Source organism: Pipistrellus hanaki, assembly GCF_964339955.1.
Source record: "Pipistrellus hanaki genome assembly, chromosome: 3".
NCBI lineage: Eukaryota > Metazoa > Chordata > Mammalia > Chiroptera > Vespertilionidae > Pipistrellus > Pipistrellus hanaki.
In genome coordinates this window covers 124,642,603-124,667,860 of record NC_140505.1, presented here as the reverse complement: position 1 = coordinate 124,667,860, position 25,258 = coordinate 124,642,603, and the positions used below count along the sequence as shown (strand labels likewise).

The 25,258-nt window shown below is 45.2% G+C and overlaps 2 protein-coding genes and 1 pseudogene across 3 annotated transcripts in view; 1 reads left to right on the top strand and 2 right to left on the bottom strand.

The window, feature by feature from the left end:
- NAP1L1 (nucleosome assembly protein 1 like 1) overlaps window positions 1-25,258 on the bottom strand; it is a 458,483-nt gene that overhangs the window by 384,926 nt on the left and 48,299 nt on the right. The gene's annotated exons all lie outside the window — the stretch shown is intronic.
- LOC311618635 (dynein light chain 1, cytoplasmic-like) lies at window positions 6,936-7,200 on the top strand (annotated as a pseudogene). Its single transcript has one exon. The product of its transcript is annotated as a dynein light chain 1, cytoplasmic-like (transcript).
- PHLDA1 (pleckstrin homology like domain family A member 1) lies at window positions 21,101-25,010 on the bottom strand. Its single transcript, XM_084876312.1, has 2 exons — window positions 23,767-25,010; window positions 21,101-23,340 (listed from the first exon to the last, which is right to left on the bottom strand). Exon 1 carries the CDS (start codon window positions 24,993-24,995, stop codon window positions 23,793-23,795), a length of 1,203 nt encoding a protein of 400 aa, XP_084732438.1. The 5' UTR covers window positions 24,996-25,010; the 3' UTR covers window positions 21,101-23,340; window positions 23,767-23,792.

Below are 25,258 nucleotides of genomic sequence, written 5' to 3'. Positions count from 1 at the left end.
TTACCCTTAGATTTTTACTCAAGCTTATAAAACCAACTGTCTCAATTCTCAATATCATACAGAAGTTTGGAAACAGGATTAACACCTGCTGAAATATGATATTGTTTCTTGGCGCCAGTACAGGTTGCTTGTGAAACAGAATGAGTGAATTTCAGTAAGCAAACGCAAACAGAAATGCCAGTCTGTTCAAACCTCCCTTCCCTGGCTGAGATTCAGATTTAACTAAATTGACATAGAGCAGCACTCTACTGTCTTAAGAACTGTGTTTTTTAAAGTCTCCTAATAGAACCTAATAGAATAATGACCACGTAATATGTATCCATGGTATCTAACTCAGGATCCAGCATGTGATACTACTTTACAATAATTGCAGAAGTACTGGAACTGCTCATAACAATAGCAACTATTTTCCTATGTACCAGGCACTAAAACATACTCGTTCATATGCATTTATAATTTCAAAATAAGGCCTAGCCCTGAAGCAGGAATTAGCATTCCCATTTTACAGAGGAGAGAACAGGTTCGGAAAGGTATCAAGTCTGCTGTATGGCAGAGCTGAATATTGGCTCTAGGGTTGGCTAATTTGAAGCCCGGGCATGCCTTGCCCTGCGAGACCAGACTGTACTGAGCAGAACTGACTGGGAAATTAGCCAAGTGTGTCCAGACCATGACCATCGGAAACCTACCCTGTGTGCCAGCCAAGGACATCCAGTAACCCGGCCGTCCTGGCCTCCTCATTCTCTTTTCTTCATGCCTCTGCCATCTCTTTTCTCCCCAGCCCCAGGAAAATCTGGCTGAGTGAGAAGGAACCCACCAGGGAGAGTGTGTGGGAGCTGGAGGTAGGGTTGAGACATGGCCCTGGGTCATAGAACATGTTTGGTTGTTCATAGGGGTGCCATGAGAACAGAGCCAGGCGGGCATTCTTCTGTTTGCCGAGCAGCCGGTGCTGGTGTCTGTAGATGACTGCTCTTTGAAGCTCTTAAGCTCTGTTTACAGTTATGCCCTCGTCATCAGTCAACTGGGCCTTTGGGAGACAGAGTTCTGGGAATACTTCCTGTCAGGTTTTTCCCAGCCCTCCTTTGGAATGCCTCCGCAATCCATTCTGTAACCCTGCGGGTGCTCCATCGCCCAAGGGGACTCTTGTTGCTCCAAAGGGTTCCCAGCACTCAACCTCAAAAATAGCTCGGGGCTCAGCGAGACCTTGCTGAAATAGTCCCTGCTTTTGCTTAAACACACAAGCCTGGCCTAGTCTCTGCAAGTCACCCGTGAAGAATTATTTTGCTACTTACTTTTTACAGTCTATGTCACTGCAGGGTCCTAATCTGTACGCTTCTTTAGGCGCCGCTGGGAGCTGGGACTGGTTACTAGGGTCCCTCTATCTGTGCGGAACCCCTGAGCCTTCCAGGAGAAACAGCAAAGGGACTCGGGTCTTGACAGTCACTCACTGGGACACTGGGTTTAGCACTCCCCAGTGAGGAAGGGAGGCAGATGCTGCCCCGGTTTCCCGGAGGAACAGAGGAAGAGGTAAGAACATGACATGATTAGTGGGGAGCACGCGGGGGAGGAGGGGGAGGCAGCTGGAGACAGGTTGTGCGGGGACCCACACTTTCTACGTAATATCACGCCCACTGGGATCTCAAGGGGCGTTGTCCCAGGCCCAGGGAAGCCTTTCTAAGTCCTCCGGGATGACCGGGCTTTCTGAGATCTCAAAGCTGAGTCTTGCTTTTTCAGCTTACACCGTGGTCCTGCTTTCCTGGAGGCTTCGTGCTGACCCTTTCATCAAAGCTGTGATCAGCCATGGCTGCTGCCCCTCTTCTGTCACAGCCTGTCCCTCCAGGGCCTTCGGAGTCAGGCTGTCAGAGTCAGCTTTTTCAATTTGCACCGAACGCAAAGCAACAAACCAGTGAGTGGTCTAGACCTTTTAGGAAAGTGAGGAGGCAAAGGTGAGTGGTGGAGGGCTCAAATCAAAACCTCATTGCTGCCCCACGAATGGCTGGGGACACTCAGATTTCTTAACAACACGAGGAGAGCAACGCCGATGGATGGATCGGGGCTTTCCCCTTGCTGCCACGCGGGCTTACTTCCCCTGCAGCTCACACAAGGCCCAGCCTTCTCCCAGCCACTTGTGATTCTCCACCAAACCCCATTTCCAGCCCAGCTTCTCCCCTTTGCTGGTGTCACACTCTGACGCCCGAGCTCACTACCAAGGAGGTCAGAGCTGCTCCTTTCCCTGAATCCTGACGCCCGAGTGCCAGGCACCCATGAGAGAAGCCTCCTTCTAGAAAGTGCCTGTGAGCACCGTCATGGTAAGTGGTCAGACATGCACTGAGAGCTGAGCCCGTGGGGCAGGGCGGGCAGGGAGTCAAGGATGAGGGCCTCTTCCACCCGGTGGGCAGATCGTCCAGACCTGCAGTGCCCGGGCCGACAGAGGTGAGGGTGCCAGCGGGCCTCGGTGGGGGTGCCAGGAGGAGGGCGGACACACAGCTCTTGGAAAGATGCTCACTGCTGGGCAACATCATCACCTACTCTCGAAGGCACAGAAAAAGCCAAGCAAAAATAAAGAGAGCTTCCTCATTACCCTTCTAGGCTATTGGTCCTTTATCTTCTCTTTGTAAGAGCTGGGGTTGGCATCTGTGCTCGAAAGCTCTCCCCTTTCTGCTTCCTTAGAAAACCCTACCTTGTTTTTTACATCTCTACCCTCTCTATAACTTCTACATCCCTCAGAAAACTGGATCTCCTAGGAAACTTACACACACACACACCCCCCTCAGCCTACTTCACACACTTGAAAATTCCCTATCTCCTCCCAGTGGGAGGTGGACGGGCTCCTGGTGACAAGGAAGAGCCTCTCACACCTCAGGAACAACCTGAACTCCGAAGCGAAGCCATACCCAAGCCCTCACTCTGCAGACTCGGAGGCAGCTGTTTCAGGCGGAGTCTGCAGCACCAGAGGGGAGAAGAAGGGCCTGTGCTCCCGCACTGAGCCTCACACACCTCCTGACCTAACAGAGGCGCTGCCTTCAGTAGCTGGGCCCTGAGGATTAGGCTGAGCACAGTCATCCCCAAAGAAGATGAAGGAAGATGAAGGAGCCAGAAGAAACTGACTTACACCGAGTCTCCCAGTGATATCATTCCACCGAAGCACCCACTCAGGGTTGGGACACACCCAAAATTGAGTCAGAGAAGGAGGGGCTGCAGGTGGGTGGCAGGGCGGCATCCCTTCTACCATGCCATAACCCCCCTTAAAAGGCTTGTTTTTAATTTTTTAAATATATTTTTATCGATTTCAGAGAGGAAGGGAGAGGGAGAGAGACATAGAAACGTCAATGAGCCCTGACCAGGTTGGCTCAGTGGATGGAGCCTTGGCCTGAGGACTGAAGGGTCCCAGGTTCGATTCCAGTTGGTGGCATGTGCCTTGGTTGTGGGCACATCCCCAGTAGCAGGTGTGCAGGAGGCAGCTGATTGATGTTTCTCTTCCATTGATGTTTCTGACTCTGTCCCTCTACCTTCCTCTCTATAAAAAAATCAATAAAATATATATTTTTTAAAAAAACCATCAATGATGAAAGAGAATCATTGATTGGCTGCCTCCTACACACCCCCTACCAGTGATCCAGTCTACAACCCAGGTATGTGCCCTGGCCAGGAGTCAGAACTTCCTGGTTCATAGGTCAACGCTTACCATTTAGACACACCAGCAGTGCTAAAATGCTTGTTTTTAAAAGAGCAGGGCTAAAATGCTTGTTTTTTAAAAAGGGGAGAAGCAAGATGGCCAGAAGGGGCTTTAATAAATTATAAAAAAAATAAAATAAAATTGAGGAATGATGAGAACGAGGTGAAGGCTAAGTGTTAGTGGGCCAGCTCTTGAGTCTCCATCCTCCTGCCAACATTTTAGCTCCCTTCTGCCTATGTTCTGTGCCTGTGCCCTCGCCCCACTGGATGGAGAGTCCTAAAGCCTTCCCATTCACCAGGATTTATGTGTTTTCCTTGGTTGAGGATAACAGTTCGGCCTTGGCAGGTGGGGGTCTCAGGATGACAGGATGTTCTGATTAATCCCCTCAGAAATGATGCTTCTCCTTGCAGTTGGGAGACGGGGCTTCCATTCCCTTATAAAGGCATGTGTTTTTCTTGAATAAATGCTAAATAAAACCAGCCTTTAGGTTTTTTCCCCTTGATCTGCAACCCCATTAGTCCATAAATAAAATGACGCCTTCAAAGCACACAGACTGCTCTGCAGGGTGGTCTGGGGAGACAACCGCAGACTGTGCGATGGCCTATGACACCACGCTCTTCTCTGGAAAGTCATGCAGGCCACACAGCTGCCCCGCCAGGCCGCGAGACCCAGAAGAAATGAGCCCCGCTGTGCTCGGTCTCCCCCAGCTCTGCCGCCTCTGGGGGACTGGAGGTCAGCTTCCCCCTGTGGAAGGAGCAGGGCCTCCAGAGGCCCCCAGAGCTGTGGGATTGCCTCTGGTCTTGGGACCCATCTAACTTCTGTAAGCATTTATTTTCCTATCAGAAAACCTACCTCATAGCACTGCTATAATAAAAGACCTGTCACTAAGTATATGCTCCAAAACAATAGTAACTGCTACTTTTGTTAAATTTTTATTACCTCAATCCCTATTCTCTGTGGTTACATTATTGAAGTAAAACACTGCTCACTGGAGTGCTCAAGTAATAGAGGATTTAGTTTACCTAAATATATTTCCTGCCTCACACAAGTCTTTCAGACATAACCATTTTCATTTCTGGCCTTGGTGCAGAAAATAATTCTAGATCATGTTAAAATGCTTTCACACTTTAGAGAGTAACTGGGTACTTGGACCATTTTGCATCTTGCATCACTCTGAGCAGTACTTCTCATTGTGCAGTTGTGTTCTCATTGGGTTGAGTTGAAGGCATATTGGGCTGTCAACGCAATACAACAAAAACAAAAACAAGCCCTGGCCGGTTTGGCTCAGTGGATAGAGCGTCAGCCTGCGGACTCAAGGGTCCCAGGTTCGATTCCAGTCAAGGGCATGTACCTTGGTTGCAGGCACATCCCCAGTAGGGAGTGTGCAAGAAGCAGCTGATTGATGTTTCTCTCTCATCAATGTTTCTAACTCTCTGTCCCTCTTCCTTTCTCTCTATTAAAAATCAATAAAATATATTTTTAAAAAAACAAACAAAAAAAAAAAACTCTACAAATGAGCATGTTACTATAGTTTCCTTCTTTTTCCCAAAGGAAAGAAGTGGGGGGAAGCATAGAATAAAAACAGATGGTTTTGAACGCTGATGGAGATTTCTGCTGTCTGTGATTCCAGTGGATAGAAACGAAGATGTCGTGAGGTACCCTTAGCAGACACTGGAGACAAGCTCTCCTAAATTTCTGCTTAAATAGACACAGGCTCCCCAGCAAAGAAAGAGTTCTTTGGTGTTGTATCTAAACCTGCTAGATGAACTAAAGAGAACATTTTGATCTATGGATATAAGCTGCAAACCAAACCCCTTCTTTCTTATCGTCACATCCCTATGCAGAGAGAGATGACATCAAACCATCTCTCTAACTCTATTTTTTTTAATATATATTTTTATTGATTACAGAGAATAAGGGAAAGGGAGAGAGAGGTAAAAACATCAATGATGAGAGAGAATCATTGATCAGCTGTCTCCTGCACATCCCCCAACTGGGGATGTGCCCACAACCAAGGTACATTCCCTTGACGGGAATCGAACCCGGGACCCTTCAGTCCACAGGCCAACGCTCCATCCACTGAGCCAAACCGGTTTCGGCATAACTCTCTATTTATCTACCTATCTTTCATTTGGATATAAAGCACATATTAAGCATTAAGTACTAAAAGGAAGTGCGAGGATAGGTTAATGTCATTTACTGATCACATTTATTGATCATCTACTACTATGCAAAGTGCTTGTATTGTTAAAAAAAAAAAAAAAAAAAATTGAAACCTGTAAAGAATTTTAGTGAGTTTATTTGAGCCAAACTGTCAACATATGCCAGGAAGCAGAACTTCAATGGATTGAGATAATGATCCAAAGAATGGCGGGTTACATTTCTATTTATACACTGAAATCAAAGGAGGGACATAGGTGGGTTACATGAAATTCATTGGTGATGGGTTAAGGAGGTGGGATAAGGCAAAGCAGTGGGAAACCCCTGGGATTGGATAAAAAGTAAAATGATGGATGCTTACTTAGATGAGTGCAGGGACAATTAACATGATAAAGAAGGAATTTGAGGCATCTGTCCTGGCGCCCACCACATTTAGTTGTGCCCCAGGGGCTCCAGAAAAAAGGAAGTTACAAGTTAACCAGACATCTCACAGATATGTTATCTTAGAGGCCAAAAGGCAAATGGGCACAGTAAAGAAGATCTAAGTTGATCTTTGTCAGCAAAAATATCGGCCTAGGACATGACTACCCACTATAACCTGTTTGTAGTTAAAATATTTAATTTTCAAACCATCTTTTGTGGTTATTTTAGGTCTCTGAGTTTGCAAGACTGCCATGCAGGAGCTTGTCAGGTTAGCATGTGGCTACTTTCATTCACAGTATGTATATTATTTATTTTAATCATCACAATAGCTCTACTGGACATATTTTCTTATTCCCATTTTACACATAAGAAAACCGAAATTTAAAATGTTAGGTGACTTGTGCAAAGTCACACAGCTTATACAAGGCAGAGCTGAGTTGATCCAGGTCCTCTGAAGTCAACCTCTATAATCTTTCCAAAGAAAGGCAACTGAATCTAGAGTAGCTGATGACTGTAAACTATTATAATTGAAAGGGCACAATTGAAGACACCTTCACTTTAAAAAGGAGGAGGAGATGCGTCATGGCTTGGGTAGCTGTGACTTCTCCCGCTGGGTCTGAGCCCCACCAGGCCCTCCCCCAGGGACTTGTGCAGTGGCCAGCCCTGCTCCACTGTAACCATGTGTGACCACAAGGCGGTGATCGAAAATGCCAGTATGTCAGGGGAGATGCAACAGGACTCCGTGGAAGGTGCTACTCAGGTGTTGGAGAGATATAACATAGAGAAGGATATTGCGGTGCATATTAGAGGAGTTTGATAAGAAGTACAACCCCCCTGGCACTGAATCGTATACAAGAACTTTGGTAGTTATATGACACATAAAATCAAACACTATCTATTTCTACCTGGGCCAACTGGCAATTCTCCTGTTCAAATCTGCTTAAAAGCATGAATTGTACCACAAACCCAGTGATTCATCCAAAAAATAAGGATTGCAGCCTAAATTCCAAATACCAGAGACTGAAATCTTCAACCTTGCTCAAAGGAACACCTTGATCATGAACCTTTCTAAGTGTTGTTTTGCATAGGGCATTCTCTGAACTCATTAGTTGTGCTTATAAAACAATTAACAAAACAGCTTTTATTTGTATTTATTTTCTATTCCATATTTCTCTGCCTTGTGTTTTTCCTCCTCAAAATCTATCCCTTTCCCCAAAAAAAGTAAAAAAGGGGAAAAATTAAAATAAAATAAAGAGGAAGGAGCTAAAGTCCAGTTAGGCAAAATTATTTGCTTGAGATCACACAGCTCATTAGCAGCAAAGCCAAATCTAGAACCCATGATTCTTTCCACTATTGTCTTTGTTGTTAATCCTCACCTCCCCGATATTCAACACCCTCCCCACCCCACCCCCCACCCCCCATTGATTTTTAGACAGAATGGAAGGGAGGGAGAGAGAAACATCAATGTGAGAGAGACATATCAATTGGTTGCCTCCTGCATGAAACTGAGAGTCAGGGATCAAGACTGCAACCAAGGTACATGCGCTTGACCAGAATTAAACCCTCAACCCCTCAGTTCATGGCTGACACTAACCAGTGAGACAAACCAGCTAGGGCCCCACTATTCTTTGCTGACCCTCAGAATAAACACTACAGCACTCATCTCGTTGAGCATGAATGAAAAGCATTCATTTTTTCTTCTATTGTATTTTCCTGATCTGGATCTTGTCATGGAATCTACGGATAGTGATGAACATGATGTCTCTACACGGAGCTAAAAATGCATCAAGAGCAATTGATGGAAAAGACTCTGGCCTTAGTGTTCCAGATTCCTCTGAGCACCTGCGATCTTTCTCCTACCTCTCCTGTATCAATATGACTCGCACCTGGAGGCATGGAAAGCAACTGCATAGCCCTGTTTTAAAAATCAGATGTGTTCTATTTGAATTGTTCAAATGTTCAAAGGGGACTAATTGGACATCATTACAGCAGTGCCATATTTGAAAGGAAAATGTTAAAACCTTAGTAAAAATTTTAAAAATATGTAAAAGGCTCTAAGTTAATGCTTCTAAGCATTTTCCAATCTCTGTGAAAGGTTTGTCTTATATTCCCATGCAGTTTGTGAGTGTAGTTTGCATAGAGTTTAGACTCAAAGACAGCAGAGCTAGATGCCTGAATGACAATCCTAGTCCTACCAAGTGGTGGTAAATTTTCTTCAACTCCTAATCCTCACTTTCTCATCTACTGATTGAAGAGTGATAAAATGTGTGGAGAAACTGCTTATTTTCTTCTCAATAACCATTCTCCCCTACTTCTTTGCTAATAGAACCCTGATTTGGGGGATGGGCTGGCAATGTATCCAGCTGAAGGAGTGTACTAGTATATATGCTCTTCCCTGCAACTTCAGATAGAAAATAAGATGTAAGTGGAAGTCCTCATATGAGGGCTCCAGTATTTCCCTAAAAACAATTACTTAGCCCTCACTGGTTTGGCTCAGTGGATAGAGCATCGGGCCTGAGGACTGAAGGATCCTGGGTTCAATCAGTCAAGGGCATGTACCTTGGTTGAGGCACATCCCCAGTAGGAGGTGTGCAGGAGGCAGCTGATCTAAGTTTCTCTCTCATCAATGTTTCTAACTCTCTATTCCTCTCCCTTCCTCTCTATAAAAAATTATATATATATATATATATATATATATATATATATATATATATTTAAAAACAATTACTTATCTAGAAAGTTGTTCCCTTTTGCTGTACACCCAATTCTTCTTCTTTTTTTCTATCTAGAACTCAGATAAGGTATCTGGAACTCTAGCAGCCATCCTGGATAAGAGCACCCAAGCCCTGTCCCAAGGGTGGTGGAAGAGATAGAAGAAGCCTGGATCTGTGATGACCCAAAAGACACCATCCCAGCCCTGAACCACCCACCTCTGGGTCTTTTTACATAAAAGAAAAGTAAATTTGTTGTTGTTGTAAACTTGTACACCTGAAACCTGTGTAATTTTGTTAACCAATGTCACACCAATAAATTTAATTTTTAAAAGTAAATTTTTATTTTTATATACTTATTTGGAATGAACTATTATATATGGTTAAATCTAATGCTGATTAAAGTACCAATATCATAGATTTTATAACAGCTAAATAAGGTAATTCATATAAAACATGTGTAGGGCCCATTTAGTAAGTACTCAATAACTATTAGTTGCTGCTACTGCCATTATTAATACTCTTGTTTGTTGCAGAAGACCAGAAAAAAACCAAGCAATGCTTTTAGAGAAAAGGAGTTACATTGTTTAATACACCAGCGGATTCAGCAGAATAACTTCCCAAATCTAAGTAAAGTAATATGCAAGGGGGCTTCTCTTTTATATCTTTCTGGGGTCTTTGTCCCACAAATATGGATTATACTTCCGGTCTTTTCAAGGGTTTTATAAAAAGGCCCCAGGTATTGGGGTCTTGAAACCTTATCTGATGGTCTGGCCAGGCGCCAGCATTAATAGCTTCCTTCCCCCCTACCCCCACCCCCTCCTTTGGGGCTAAGCACTGTTCACGGTTTTGGCCTCAAGGAAATATGAGGATTTAGATAACACGTTCTGTAAAACCAGTTTCTGGGAAAGAGGCAGTGACTTAATTATAGGTTATCAAGAATGTACACTGGGCTTGCTGGCACAGATTCAGATTGCTAGCCTCCCAGAATATCAGGGTTACCTTGGAATTAGTCCTTTTTAGCCTTCTCATGTTAACTACTATGATTAGTACTATACCACCAATAGTATTCTGTCTTATCTTCTCCATGCTTCCCATGTAAGTTCCTTGAGAGCAAACCTTGTATTTCACTCTTGTTTGCAGGCCTGCTACTGTGCCATATACGGAATTTCTTAAAGGTATCTTCTACTTACAGGAAAAGTAATTTTGTTTATTTGTAATTACATTTGCTAATAGGAATCAAACATAAATCACTGATAATAAAACCAGCTTTTTCATAGGTGTCTGTATTTCCTAATTCTTGTCTTAAAGTATGCACTGTTTTATTTATATGTGAATTGGCAACCAGTTTAGGTATACTATTAATAAAACATTACCTTTTTTTACCAAGAAAGAAAAATGTGCAAAAAAGACATGGGAAATCTGGTCACTAGACATGAAAACTATCTGCCACACTCATCACCAACCCCAGTGTCTTCTCTTATTGTGGTGCCTGTCTGTTAGTGAGCACTCACTATGAACTAGGTACTGCGGACGAAAGCGGCCACATGCTGACCCGACAAGCCCGGGGGAGGCCTGCATGGCAGTCTTGCAAACTCAGAGACCTAAAGTAACCACAAAAGATGGTCTGAAATTAAACTAACTAAAAGCAGTTATGGTGGGCAGTTACATCCTAAGCTGGTATCTTCACTGACAGGCTCAACCTTTTCCTTAACTGAGCCTATCTGTCTTTTTGCATCTATGACAACATACCATTGAAAAGTCTAGGAAACTTGAAACTTCCCTTTCTCCGGACCCCTTGGGGCACAACCTAAGGTGCTAGGAGCCAGGACAGATACCACAAATTCCTTTATTATCATGTTAATTGTCCCTTCACCCACCTAAGTATGTGCCAACTTTTTTTTTTTTATCCAATCCCAGGGGTTTTCTTGCTTAGCTTTTCCCACTTCTCTAATCTATCACCAATGGATTTTATGTAACCCACCTATGTCCCTTTCCTTTGATTGCAGTGTATAAATTCAGATGTAACCCGCCGTTCTCCAGAGCATTATCTCAATTCGTTGAGGTTCTGCTTCCAGCATATATCAACAGTTTGGCTCAAATCAACTCACAAAAATTCTTTACAGGTTTCAATAGTTTTTTTTTGTTTTTGTTTTTTATGTTAACATTACTGGGCTAAGCCTGAATTAATCGCTAATATCAATTTTGTGGAAGTGTTATGGTTACCTCCACCACTTTTTGTAAGTTAGTATCTAGAATAAAATATTCCAGTGAATGTCAATTTTTCAAACTCAAGCCAAATGACAGAAAATGTTTCTTAAGAGATCTGAGCCTATAGAAAATTCAGGTTTGCTTTATTCTATGTTTACATTCTTTTTCAGAGAAAAAACAACGTCTTAAAAAGAGAAAAGAAAGCTTAATAATTCATTTCCCTTTCCCTCTAAAATAATCTACACACACACACACACACACACACACAGAAAATCATTTAATCTTAATCACTAGTTAGAAATAAACCAAATGAGTGTAAATTGAGGAATTCTTTAGAGAAATACCTTTCTTCCTCCTCCTTATTGCTCACTTTTTTTTTTTTTTTTTTGCAAGATTTCTTCACTTCCTAGGCCTGCCTGGATCATCCCCGCCTGTGCCTTTCAGTATGGAATCCTCTCCCACCCTTATAACTCACACCCTGCATTTAATACATGATTTCATATTTCCAATTCACAAATTTTGCCTCTCACTCCTGTTCTATATGTTAATTTCAGGGCAATAAGTTTGAGGTAAGAAGCCTGATTTTTGCATTGTCAAGTTGAATGCATACAAATAAGAGTGTACCCTGCTCAGCACACCGACATTGTTATGCGTTTGTCGAGGGGCGCTGAGACCCAGCCAATCCCACAAAAGCTGATCTGTGGGCCTATTCTACACAGTCATTTGGTTCGGCTGCGTATTGTTTTTTTAAAGCCACATTGAAATCAAAGTGTTTTCCCAGGCTCTCGGAGTGCCCGGGTCAAGAATGCTGACAATCTCCTGTCAGAGAGAGGCTGTCAGCATCACCCCCTGTCAAGCACTCCCAGTCGTCACTTGAATAAGAACAAGCAGGCAACCCGCTGCCTTGTGACAAGCGCCGTGCCTCCGAGGGAGCCAAGTGCTGTGAATGGAGCCCGCAAAGGTCACTCTATGTAAGGGGAAAGAATGGCGTCACCCAGAGGCAGGCACGGTTTTGAATGAAAAACCTGTTTCCTGGATGCTGGAGTGCATGTCCTTCCTGGGGGCCCTCTCCTCCCCCCGCCCGTCATCCCCTCAATGAAATGCACCGGTTCTGAAATCTCCAAGTGGTCTAGTTTGGGGTATCGAATGTCCTAGGTAGGTGACGAACTGTTACTTACGATTGAATTTTGAGCTTTGTGGATTGCATTCAACTAGTTCCCTGGGAGGGAAATAACAAATCTGACCTCCCCACCTTTTGGATTTCATGGTTGCCAATGGATTCATTACCCTGGACACACCTTTTTCAGGGAATATTTCTCCGGACACTTACGCGGAGAGGTGAGAAAAGCCAGTCAGCTACCTCCTTGAGCAACTGTATAAACATTCAAATCACTTCAACATTTTTTCAGCTCCCGAGATAATTTCAAGACCTTGGGGTGGGAGTGAGGGGGAGTTAGCAACACCGGAAACATTCCATGAATATTTTAGGAGTCGGTGTGATAACATACATTCCAAACAGCTTTTTAACCTAGTTTCTATCTAAATAAATCATTTTCAATTAATTTTTGAAAAAGGATATATTCTAACAACCATATTCAAAATATGTTTGTTTCAAAAGATATAGCTGTCTTCTTTCGTGCATTTTCTGCTTGCTTAAAGTTTTGGTTAAACCACATGGATGATATTTGGAAGGTCAAAGTCAGAACTCACTTTTGAAAACTGTGAAATGAAAGTTTATTTTAAATATTTATAACTGCCTTAAGACAGTCTGACAGCTTATATAATTTTTTTTTTAATTTATACTTTGGGTGGGGTTCGGGGTATATGGTGTCTGGAAGTTTCAAGTGATTATTTGCAAGAATAACACCTTGAATTTAGATAAATTATCCTCCAAGCCCTGCAAAGCAGAGGTACAGTAGAAAGAGCACTAATCAGCTGGGTTTGGTTTACATTCCTGGCTTTGACTAATTGGCTGCGACCATGAGCAGCTCCCTGGGCCCTTCCTGTGTTCATTTTCTTTCTCTGCAAAAACGGGGAGGGATGAATGAGGCTTTGTCTAAACTCCTAAAATTCCACTTTCAGCCCCGGTCTCAAACTCGCCATTTGCACTGCTGGAGGAGAGGTGTTGCTGCCTGCCATCCTATAGAAGGCAAATATAAGCCAGGAGACAGCCATGCAGCTCCGCTCTCCCAGGAGTCGCCTGGCACTCTCGATAGGCATCAGGAATTATTTAATGAGAATCTCTGGGAATCGTTATAATTAATCTTTGGTGAGCCAGTGTATTGTAACAAGTCAGATTCACCCTCACACATTCAACCATATACTGATCGCTACGTTTGGAGCCTCCTTTGCTGTCAGAAACTAAAAGAGCAAGTTATTAAATTATTCTCTCATTGAAACTGAGCTATTCCCTCCAGTGATAGTGTCAAAACAGGACAACAGGCAGTTACAAAGGGACTTGGCAGCACCACAGACCACTGCTTTGTAACGGGGCCTTGGGCAGGCTGGGGCCAACCCTCAAAGCAGGGTGCCCAAAGCTCTGAGGGAGCCAGCTCTGCCCAGGGCTGCTTCAAACCCCTCAGATGTCAGGTTCTGCAACAAAATCTGACCAACTTACCTTCATGAGCCATGAAAGTTACTAGCAAGGAAAGTGGATATATAAATACACACACACACACAAGTATGTATAGGGAGCTATTTGAAAGGATCATTAGAGGCAGGTATATGTTTACAAATTGCAGCCAAGCTTTGTAGAAATATACATTTCTTTAGCAGCTAAATAGAAGAAAAAGTCCGGCTGGTGTAGCTCAGTGGATGAGCATCGGTTCATGCACCAAGAGGTTACCAGTTCATTCCCCAATCAGGGCACAGGCCCTGGTTTCCCAGGGAGCATGCAGGCAGCAGCCAACCCATGTTGATGTTTCTCTCTCATTGATGTTTCTATCACTCTCTCCCTCTCTAAAAGCTCAATGAAAAGATATACAATATATATATTTTTTTAATGGAGGAAGGAGACTGTGCCCATAACCATTACAAGTTTGGTTTCTTTGGCTGTGATTAGTCACCAAGCCAGGCTGCTCTGTGGAGGTGATGAGTCAGCCTTGACAGAGCAAGCCACAGCCAAGTACAAAACACTTGCAAAATAACCTTAGTGTTGGCTCAGTACGAGCGGAACTGTATGTGAGTTATCAGCTTCAGGAGAAAGCCAGTGGAGGTCCGTGACTTAATTAGAACGTTGAAACTCTTAAAGAGTCATTTCCTGTGTCTTTCTGTACAGTAAGTTGAATACTCATTTATCAGTTACTTCAAAAGCAAAGCATGTCTGGTCTGAAAGGACTGCACGCAGTATGTGTTTACTCACACTGTTCCAAACAACTGGCAGGGTTTGAGAATATTCAACATAACCGTATTTTTTGGACTATTTTTTCAAGTTTTTATTTCCAGAGCTCAAGTAAACATCGAATGCTTCAGGTTAATGCCCTGGCAGGGAGCAAGCACTGCCACATCTACCATATCTCAGCAGTTCGTTCTGGCTTTGCATCAAGGTGTAGCAGCGGGGAGCTCTCTTTCCTCAGGTTTTAAAAATCCCTTCAAGATAAAATCTGATTCAGAATAACCCTCAGACCAAGGAGCTCTGCCTACATGAAGAGTTTAACAGGTCATCTAACCCTCCTGAGTCCTCTGGCCCCCACCTGCGCCATCTTTGCTAACCAGACTCACTTTATAGGCAAGGGAGGTGAAGGCTCTAGAACACACACATCACGGAATTTATTTGCCTTTCTGTGTGGTGAGGGTTTCTAACAAGGTCTTTGAGCAGGGGTCTTCAAACTACATGCAGCCCCCAGGGGAGTCTGATCCGGCCCGCCAGGTTTTTTGGGCAGTGAGCACAGCCAAGGTGTTACAGTAGGAATTAGTAATTCATATAGTCCGGCCCTCCAGCTCTCTGAGGGACCGTGATCTGGCCCCCACTTTAAAAAGTTTGAGGACCCCTGTCTTTGAGAGAGATGCAAAGCAAGGAAGAATACCTTGATGAATAGATTCATAGTCATTCAATAGAATAACTGTGTTCATAGAGTTTATTATTCATTTTTCCTGTGTCACTAATTCTGGACAGTGGCAATATAGTGCTCATATGGTTGCTCCCAGTTTACTATGAACATAAATTTGGCTCACGTTCTATTTTAAAAAGTCAGAATTAGTTAATGTTATTTTTAATTGCAATTATATCCTGTTTTTAAATCTAAATGATTTGGACTGAAATGCACATTATGTGTATTATATGCACATGTAATCTCTGTATCTATATAGGCATAACAGAAGTACAAATATCTAAATATCCTTCTTAAAATGGTCTTTAGATAATAATAATATTTACATAATGCTTTACTACAAGTAAAATGGTTAAGTAGTGGCTCTGAGATTGCACTCATAGATTTCACTGCCATTTCATAGTATATCCATACTAGCTCCTCAAGGGAGCTACTGAGACAGGCCTCTGCCAATTCTATAGGCCTTACGGCTGTCCTGATTGAGACAAAAGGTCCTGATTTTTTTCAAATTGATTTTAGAGACAGGGAGAGAGGGAGAGAGGGAAAGAAGGAGAGAGGGAGACAGAGAGAGAGAGAGAGAGAGAGAGAGAGAGAGAGAGAGAGAGAGAGAGAGAGAGAGAGAGAGAGAGATTTGTTGCCCCACCCATATTCCCTGACTGGGGCTCTAACCCACAACCTTGGCATTTGGGACAATGCACTAGCCAACAACCAGCTGAGCAACCCAGCTCAGGGCCTGGCCTTTATCCACTCCCCAGAGACCAAGCATGGGATGTGGATTACCCTCAAGAGGGTACGCCCTAAAACTTTATGGTTCTCCCTAAGACCACACTGAGGACAATTCTGAGAAAAGAACTCACCGAGAGCATGACAGTCACCAACACTGCCATACCAGGGGACTGAGTATAAGAAATACATCTCTAATAGCAAAGTTATAACGAAACAATCAAAATACTCAGTGTTTCATAAGCATATGAAGTAAGACTGGACAGTAATAAGCAAATGAAAATAGTAGTACTATAAATAATGTTTTTTCTCTTTTTTTTCAAAGTTGAACTCAAAGATGTTGTTATACTATTCTTACCATTTTTTTTAAGTGTATATTTTTATTGATTTCAAAGAGGGAGAGAGAGATAGAAATATCAATGATGAGAGAGAATCATTGATTGACTGCCTCCTGCACACCCCACAAGGGGATCAAGCCATCAACCAGGGCATGTGCCCTGACGGGTAATCAAATTAATTGTGACCTCCTGGTTCACAGGTCAACATTCAACCACTGAGCCATGACGACTGGGCTATTCTTTTTTTTTGTTGTTTTTTTTTTTTGTTTGTTTTTTGTTGTTTGTTTTTAAATCAATCTTTATTGTTCATATTATTACAAAGGTTCCTCATTTCTTCCCCCCTCCACCAGGTTCCCACCCCACCCTCTGCCCCCTCCCCATCCCCCATTGTCCTCATCCATAGGTGCACAGTTTATGTTCAGTCTCTTCCTCCCTCCCTTTCCCCGATAGTAAATCCCTTTTCAGATAGTAAATCTGTTACTTAGCATTTTCTCATATCAATAATACCTCCACATGCCCAATGATACACTTCACACAAAAGACATTTTCAAATAGGTCAACCAGCCTCATCCAGGCCCCACCCAAGGCACTCACAGATCAACACCCCAGCGCTATACTAACTCAACACATCCAGATCTAAGCCTTTATCCCTTGATTCAGCAGACCCTCAAGTTCCCGCAAAAGTTTCCAGCCATGTCTGAGAGGCAGCCGTGGGCAGGTACAGGCGAGGAGCGAGCTGTTTCGGGCCTGGCTGCTCCGGGCCTGGCCTCTGTTGCTCTGGTTCGTTCCACAACCAGCTGCTCCGGGTCTGGTCACTGCCGCTCCCGACCTAGTTGCTCTGGACTTGGCTGTTGCTGCTACAGGCCTGGCCGCACCCGACCCGGCTGCTCTGGGACCGGTTGCTCCGGTCCCGGCCGCTCTGGGCCTGGACGCTCCCAGCCTGTCAGCTGCTGCTCTGGGCCTGGCTGCTCCCAGCCTGGCAGCCACTGCTCCTGGCCTGGCCGCACCAGACCCGGCTGCTCCGGGCCTGGCCGCTCCCAGCCTGGCAGCTGCTGCTCCGGGCCTGGCCGCTCCCAGCCTGGCAGCCACTGCTCCTGGCCTGGCCGCACCAGACCCGGCTGCTCCGGGCCTGGCCGCTCCCAGCCTGGCAGCCGCTGCTCCGGGCCTGGCCGCACCAGACCCGGCTGCTCCGGGCCTGGCCGCTCCCAGCCTGGCAGTCGCTGCTCCGGGCCTGGCCGCACCAGACCCGGCTGCTCCGGGCCTGGCCGCTCCCAGCCTGGCAGCTGCTACTCCGGGCCTGGCCGCTCCCAGCCTGGCAGCCGCTGCTCCTGGCCTGGTCGCACCAGACCCGGCTGCTCCGGGCCTGGCCGCTCCCAGCCTGGCAGCCGCTGCTCCGGGCCTGGCCACACCAGTCCCGGCTGCTCCGGGCCTGGCCACTCCCAGCCTGGCAGCCGCTTCTCCAGGCCTGGCCACTCCCAGCTTGGCAGCCACTGCTCCGGGCCTGGCCGCACCAGACCCGGCTGCTCCGGGCCTGCCTGCTCCCAGCCTGGCAGTCGCTGCTCCGGGCCTGGCCGCACCAGACCCGGCTGCTCCGGGCCTGGCCGCTCCCAGCCTGGCAGCTGTTGCTCTGGGCCTGGCCGCTCCCAGCCTGGCAGCCGCTGCTTCGGGCCTGGCCGCACCAGACCCGGCTGCTCCGGGCCTGGCCGCTCACGACTGGGCTATTCTTACCATTTAAAAGAAATGCTGAGATCTCAGAAAATATCATTTACAGCTTTAAAACACCAGGTATCATATATTAACATCACTATAATGATTCCCAAGCCAGTTTGTGTATCCTAAAATACAGAGGGAGCTTCTATGCACTCATATATGTACTAACTTATTAAATTTTCTCAATAACCCTAAGGTTGATACCTTTATTAACCACATTTTGTGGAGAAGAAAATTGAGTTTCCACAAGGTTATGTATCTCAAGATCTGCATGGCTAGTAAGTCATGGATCTTGGACTCAAATCTTGGCTGTTACCAACCATGCTTTATCACCTACTACATACCTTTATCTCACACAATACCCCTAAAGTCCCCTCCCAATGGCAGCAATTTGCCTTCTTAGACTGCATTTCTTCTTTTTTATTTATGTATTGATTTGAGAGAGGGGGAGAGAGAGAGAGAGAGACAGAAAAATGCTAACTTGTTGTTCCACTTATTGATGCATTCATTGGTTGATTCTTGTATGTGCCCTGACCAAGGATTAAACCTGCTCTAACCAACTGAGCTACCTGGCCAGGGCTCATTACTTCTTTAAAAAAAAAAAAAATCATGCTTAAAATAGTAGAGAAATGAAAAAACTTTCAGATTTTCTATGTTAAATTCTTTTGAGATTTAAAGGTGTTTTTTTTTTTTTTAGATGCCAATAAAGATTGTAAAAGTAAAACTATTCTATTTTTCTTTAAAGAATCAACCCTCTATTCTGCTCTCAAGGAAAAACAGGAAGCTTTATAGATACCTGTTTGAAGAATGATTCTCTGAGTCAAGGCTCTACCCTCTCAAGAGGCATAGAAGGACTAGAATTTCTCTGGGACTCAAACAATTCAAGCCAATTACTGGAACCATTTCTCATCCTCTGGGGCATTATGGAAAATTCAACTCAAATTCATTAGCATTCTGAAAGGTAATTATTTTCCCAAAATATCTGAGTGAATTTTTAGATCCTAAAAACATTAGCCCAGCTAATGTTTTTAAAAATAAATTTCCAATCCCACAAATGGTCTTTCTCTTCCCAGAATGGTCACGGGATTTTCAACAGACAAGCCCTTTAGAATGCTTCTCTGATAGGAAAGCAGAGTGTCCGTGCCCGGTCAGCAAGGCCTTCAAAAGGTCCACAGATCAGCCATCTCATTTGATACTTTATTTAAAATGGAATGCATTTTTAAAATATGAAAAATAAACCACATCTCTCCAAATCATTTAAGAGACATATTTACACAAATTATGAGCATACTTAAGTTCAGGAATGTGATAGTAAAACATTTGGTACATTGTGACACTTTTTTTCAGAAGCCGATACTTGCATATTCTGAAACTAAGCAGAAAGCCGACAGTGGAATGTAACAGACAATCATTTTTTTTATCTTCCTTCTCAAAATTAATAATAGGAAGGATTACCTATTATACAATCCAATTCCTCACAATCCCACTGGTCACCAGTAGGCCAGCTTCTGAGGGATAGGGAGTTGGCCTCTCCAGCTTTTATGAATGCCCCAAAGTCCTCCTGCTTCCTTCACTGGACAAGAATGCCCTAAGGAAACCCTGCTGGATCCTACACTCCATTTAGCAGATGTCCTGCCAACGACGTTGCAGATCACGTTGTCATCTAATGTTATGTAACTCTAGATTGGCTGTACAACATACAGATCAAAAAGTCACCCTTCAAGTTGTGTCCAAACCGTAGGAAGTAGTTACTAAAAACCCACCCAACACAATTGAATAATTAATACATCTCAGGTGGTTTTGGGTAAATTGGCATATTCCTTTTGAAGGAATCACTGATGTATTCAATATCAAGTTCTGAAGCTTCCAAATTTAAATTTTAGCTGGCTGAAGGCATTTTACTGGTAAAGCAAAAGGAAGTTTGACATTTACAAAAAAACAAAAACAAAGAGAAGAATGAATGTTCACAAGGCCATCTTCATCCTACAAAGCTCTGTGTTCTATGGGATTGATCTAGTTTTCACATAAGTCTTAGACCCTCTTCTAAACCTGCCATTGAACATGATATTGTAAACACTTGGAGACAGGCTAAAACCAGGTCACTTTCCCTGGGCACTGAAAAGAAGTGATGCGTTTGAACTTCCACAATAGCAAAAACTTCTATCAGATTTAAAATGAGGAATCTTTAAGAGAAAAGGGTATATGAGGGCAGTTTTTTTTTGTTGTTTGTTTTTGTTTTTTGTTTTCTTTAAAGCACCCCCCCCCCCTCCACACACACACACACAAAAAAAATGCCTTTTAACTTAAGCCAGACTTCCTAACAGTGTTTACATATGAGGGGAATTCTTTTGAGCAGTGAGTTGAGTTTTTCTACCTCCATTTGAAAAAATGTTCAGTGAAATAAAAGTTGGTTCGATTTCCATATGAGGAAATTCCAGCTTCCTCTGAGGGAACTGTTCATTTTGAAAGAGCCCTTTATAGGCCTTTCCTCTGACCTCAGCATTCCCTGTAGGGCATAAGCAGATCTGATTTCCACTAAGAAAGTATGCCAAAGGAGCTTCGTCACGTTGTGTAGCTGGTCCAGGATTAGCTTTTCTTGGGGAATGAAATGAGCGTAAAGGAAGCTCAGTGTGAGGCAAGAGAAGGAGAAACCACCTTCTGGGTGCCAGAGTTACACATTTTTTCCTCCTTTCATTCATTATTCCCAATAAACAGTTATTGAGCTGTGTACAAGGCCGAGGGCCAAGAAGTTCAAACACAGAAGTTCAGTTTCCAGATGGGAAATCCTTTAAATTTTCCAACTTTTCACATTTTATGTTTATTTAAGGGGTGAGTTTTCTGTTGGACCTGCCCTTTCCTTCTTTTTCTTGGGTTGAAAGAAGTACTTTTATTTTTTCCCATGAAGGAGATTGGTTAGGCCTGTTTAATAATCACTCTTTTACAGGTAGAACCACTGGGACGCAAAATGTTTGCATTTGTATTTTGTTTTGTTGCGCTTTGTCAAGCATAGCTGTTTCTTTGTTCTGGAAAGTTATTCAACCATAATAATTTCAAAGTGTCAAAACACAAAAACCATCCATTCCTCTCCTTTCTCATTTCTGAGTCTTCACAGTTAAATATTAAGAGACCTTCTAACTGGAGAGCCACTAAGAGGGTCAACTCAACATAAATATCACAGCAGACAAAGGACTAAGGGCTGTGGAAAGACAGGACAAGTAAGAACCATAGACATGGTGGTGGAAAAATTCCACCATCCAGTACTTAGCCTATATATAAACTTAAAAAATCTTAATTTTAAAACCACTTGGTATAAATATTATCTTTTTTTATAGCACAATAATTTGAAGAAAAATCATTCTATCTGGAAAAAAAGCTATGGTTTCATGGTTATATGATCTACATATTAAAACACTGGTACAATGAGGCATTATCTTAAAAGTACAGCAGGGGTTCCAAAAAAGCTGAACCAAACTTGGCTTAAGAACTCTTTAGATTTGACTCTCTTAGCTGCCCATCATATGAATATATATATATATATATATATATATATATATATATATATATATTATATATATGATTTTTTAAAAATCTTTGCAGCATATGTTCTCAGCCACAACTTAAACAGCCTCTGGAAGTGGGAGTCCCCTTAAATTCTATTTGCCATTTGCTCAAATTTCAGATTACCCCTGCAACTTTTTGGATTAGAGTTTTATGGCCTCCAAATTCCATCCTTTAAATATTGCACTAAAAAGTAATTTGACCATGAAACTCCTTTCCAGAGGGAAGGAGAATAAAGGCATCTCTAGCATAAAATTCTGTTTTCATTTCTTGACTACATAACTTAGCATAGGCTTAATATCGACCGTCTAATTCAGATGCTGGAAAAATACTGATCAAGACTTTGCAAAAGATAATGGAAAACAGAGGCCCGTTAGTAAGGCCCTGCAGATAGGAAGTGATTTTCAGCCCCAGGAGGATGTTGTATCATCTATGGTTTTAAACTGAAGCAGCATCTGCCCCTGTGGATTTTGACTATCCTTTTCATTTAGCAAAGAAGGGTGTTTGTTCCACCTTTAAAAGCACACCCCCCCCCCCCCAACCCCTCAGGAACAAGTGGCTGCTAAAACAAGACTGGGGTTGTTTTCCTACTGAAAATCCGGTGTTTATCCAGTCCTTTCCTTTTCAATTCCTAAGTTTAGTTAACCTAACAACAAAACCTATAACCCTCCAATTTCTCACAGAGCAATAAAAAGCAAAACAATTGGTTTCTCTGATTAACATTATTTTCAGTGAGAAAACAAAAATTTATGACTCTTAGACCTTTGAAATAGTTACAAACTGTATTTTTAAACTCTTTAAGATTCTAAGATATGCTTCTAGAATAAAGTAAGGAAATGTGGTTCCAGTAAAATGTGCAAGGCCCTTGGTGAAAGGTAATCTCTAGTGTGGACAGAACACAAAAATGTTCTCAGACAAGCTGAATGATTCCCTTGCCCCCACTATGTTTTTGAAATGAAACACCTAGTGCATTTATACTCAGAAACCATAAATATCTCCTTATTAAGCCCTTCCCAGATGGCATAAGCAAGGTTTTTTTCTACAGCAGATACTCCTACCACACATTCAAGATCATCCTGCCATCAGGTGGGTTATGTTTTAAATATTTTGAATTAAGAGATCATTACTAATTTCCTTTTAGAAAAACAGATTTTCACAATTACACCACTCTGAACATTTAGCTTCTTTAAACTTCTATTCTACACAACACAGCTTCTAAAGGGGAAAAAAATAACCTCAAAAAAAAAGTTATATATCACAGAGTTTAATTTCAACCACCTGGCATAACAATGAGTGTGTCGGGGTTCCGAAAATGACCTAGGAATAATGAATGAATGAAGTCTCAAGGTTTTCCCCTACACCTCCCTTTTTTCCTTTCCAAGATTAGAACTTACTAGAAAATAGGTTTTTGAAAATAAAGTTCCTTTTTTGGAAAAAAACGGCCTACATTCAGAAATGTCTTAGAACAAATATTTTTTTTAAAAAAACTAATAAATAATCATAAATCAAAATACATTAAAATAAAATTACAGTACATCTTCGCTCCTAGAAGGTCCACCCTACTGGGAGAGGTCCTTTCAAAGGTTCATAAATAAAGCCTTCTAGCCTTGCAATCATTTCCTGCATTGTGATGAGGAAGAGTATGCAGAAAACTCAGAGGAATTGTGTAAGTTATCGGTCGGCTGATGTCCAAACTACTTGATCCGGTGCAGCGCAGGGAGACTTGTTTTCCATCCACATGAGGACAATAGAAAGGCGCTCTCACTTGGTCGAGTCCTCAGAACCTGGAAAGAAAGGACACCGAGTGAAGTAGGAGGCTCAGGTTCCTCCAAGACCCAGTTCTCTCCGGGCCAGTCAGACAGACGGACAGAGCGTGCTCCCTAAGACACAGGGGTCGCTCCCTCAAGTGCCAGACACGGCAAGGGCCCGCAGTGCCGCCGGCTGCACCCCACCGGACGCGGGCGGGCAGGGTGGGTGGGCAGGTGGCGGTCGGCAGGTCTCCCCACTCAGCCCGAGCCCCCCACGCTCCCCTCTCTGCCCGGCTTCTCCTGGCTCTAGCTTGCTTCGCTTCTTCCCACCTGCCCAGAAACTTGAAATAACTTCTCGTTCCTCCACCCAAGAGCCAAACCCGTGAACACACTTCCAGCTCCTAACAGCCCGAGACCCAAAGCTCGCCCGGCCCTCGGGAGCCGCAGTTGCCGGGGTCTTACCTCGCCTCGCCCGGGTGCTGCCCCCTTCAGGCGGAGTTGGAGGTGCTGCGGAGGAGCCGGTGGCCGTGCGGCTGCGAGAGCGGTTGTTGGTGCGGGTGCGGGAGCTGATGCGGGTGCTGGTGCGGATGCGAGTGCGGATGTGGATACGCGTGGAGCTGTTGGGGCTGCGGCTTGGGTTGGGGCTGAGGCTTGGGTTGAAGCTGCGGCTGGGATTGGGAATGTGGCTGGGGCTGGGATAGGGGCTGGAGCTGGGGTTGGAGCTGGAGCTGGGGCTGGGGCTGCGGCTGGGGCAGGGGCTGCGGCTGCGGCTGCGGAGGCTGCTGCTGGACCAGGTGCTGCTGCTTCTGCCGCGTGGACTTGACCGCCAGGATGGCCTGGCGGTTCTTGTACTGCACCATCTGCAGCGTGATCTCGGCGTTCCAGCCTTGGTCCTGCGGGCACCGAAAGTCGATCTCCTTGCCTTCGGCCATCACCACCGTGAAGTACATGTACTTGCCCTTGCGCTCCACGCAGTCCACGGTCTTCATGTTGGAAAAGTGCAATTCCTTGAGCTTGGCCGGCGGCTCGAGGATGGCGGCGGTGGGCGCCCCGGGCTGGGACGGCTCGGCGGGCCCCTGCCCGGGCTGCGGCGGCGGCGGCGGCTGGAGCTGGAGCTGGTGCTGGTGCTGCAGCTGCTTGGGCGGGATGAGCAGGAGCCCCTCCTCGGTGAGGATGCAGCACTTTTTCTTCCAGAGCTGCAACAGCCCGTCGCTGCGCTTCTCCAGCACCCCCTCTTTCAGCGCCTTGCAGCCGCTGCTCTCCAGCATCTTCCCGGCATAGGAGGGGGCGCCGCTCGGCTCGGCCTCTCGGCTCCCCGGCGCCCGGGCCGGGGGCAGCGGCAGCAGCCGCGCTCCGTCCTCGCCCCGGCGGGTCCCGCGGCGGCCGGCCGCCCGGAGCGCGCAGAGGAGGCCGACGCGCAGGAGGCACAGCGACGGCGGCTCGGGGTCCGGGCAGAGGAGCAGCCGCGTCCCGAGGCGCCACCGGGTCCCCTCGCTGCGAGCCGCCGGGCCTCGGCCGTCCTCCTGCGAGCGCTCAGCGAAGGGCACTGGCCGGGCCCCCTCGCGGCGCTTTTGAATGGGCCATCCTCCCCACCCCCGAGTGACACCCAGCGGAAAAGGCGGCTCCTGGCGCCCGCCCCGCGGGGGGAAGCCCGGCTCCGAGCGGCACTCCGCCGCGGGCGCACGCCTCATGAACTTGGGGCCGGGCCAGCGCCGGCCGCGCCCGCGCCCCCTCCCTCGCTCGCCCCGCCTCTCGCCGCCCACTGGCTTCCTCGCCCCTTCCTGAGGGTGCCTGCGGGGACCCGAGCCCCGGAAACGCCCCCTCTCTTGCTGGACCGACAAGTCAGGAGTGCCCCCGCTGGCCGGCGACCAATGCCAACTCCCCCAGGGCGCTGGGAGGCCACCCCTTCTTCCCCCGCGGCCGGCGGGGCCGTCTGCTGACCGGCTCCGGACGG

Bases quoted from the DNA above. Each gene is read 5' to 3' on its own strand.
- PHLDA1 (XM_084876312.1), bottom strand. From the start codon at position 24,995: ATGAGGCGTGCGCCCGCGGCGGAGTGCCGCTCGGAGCCGGGCTTCCCC.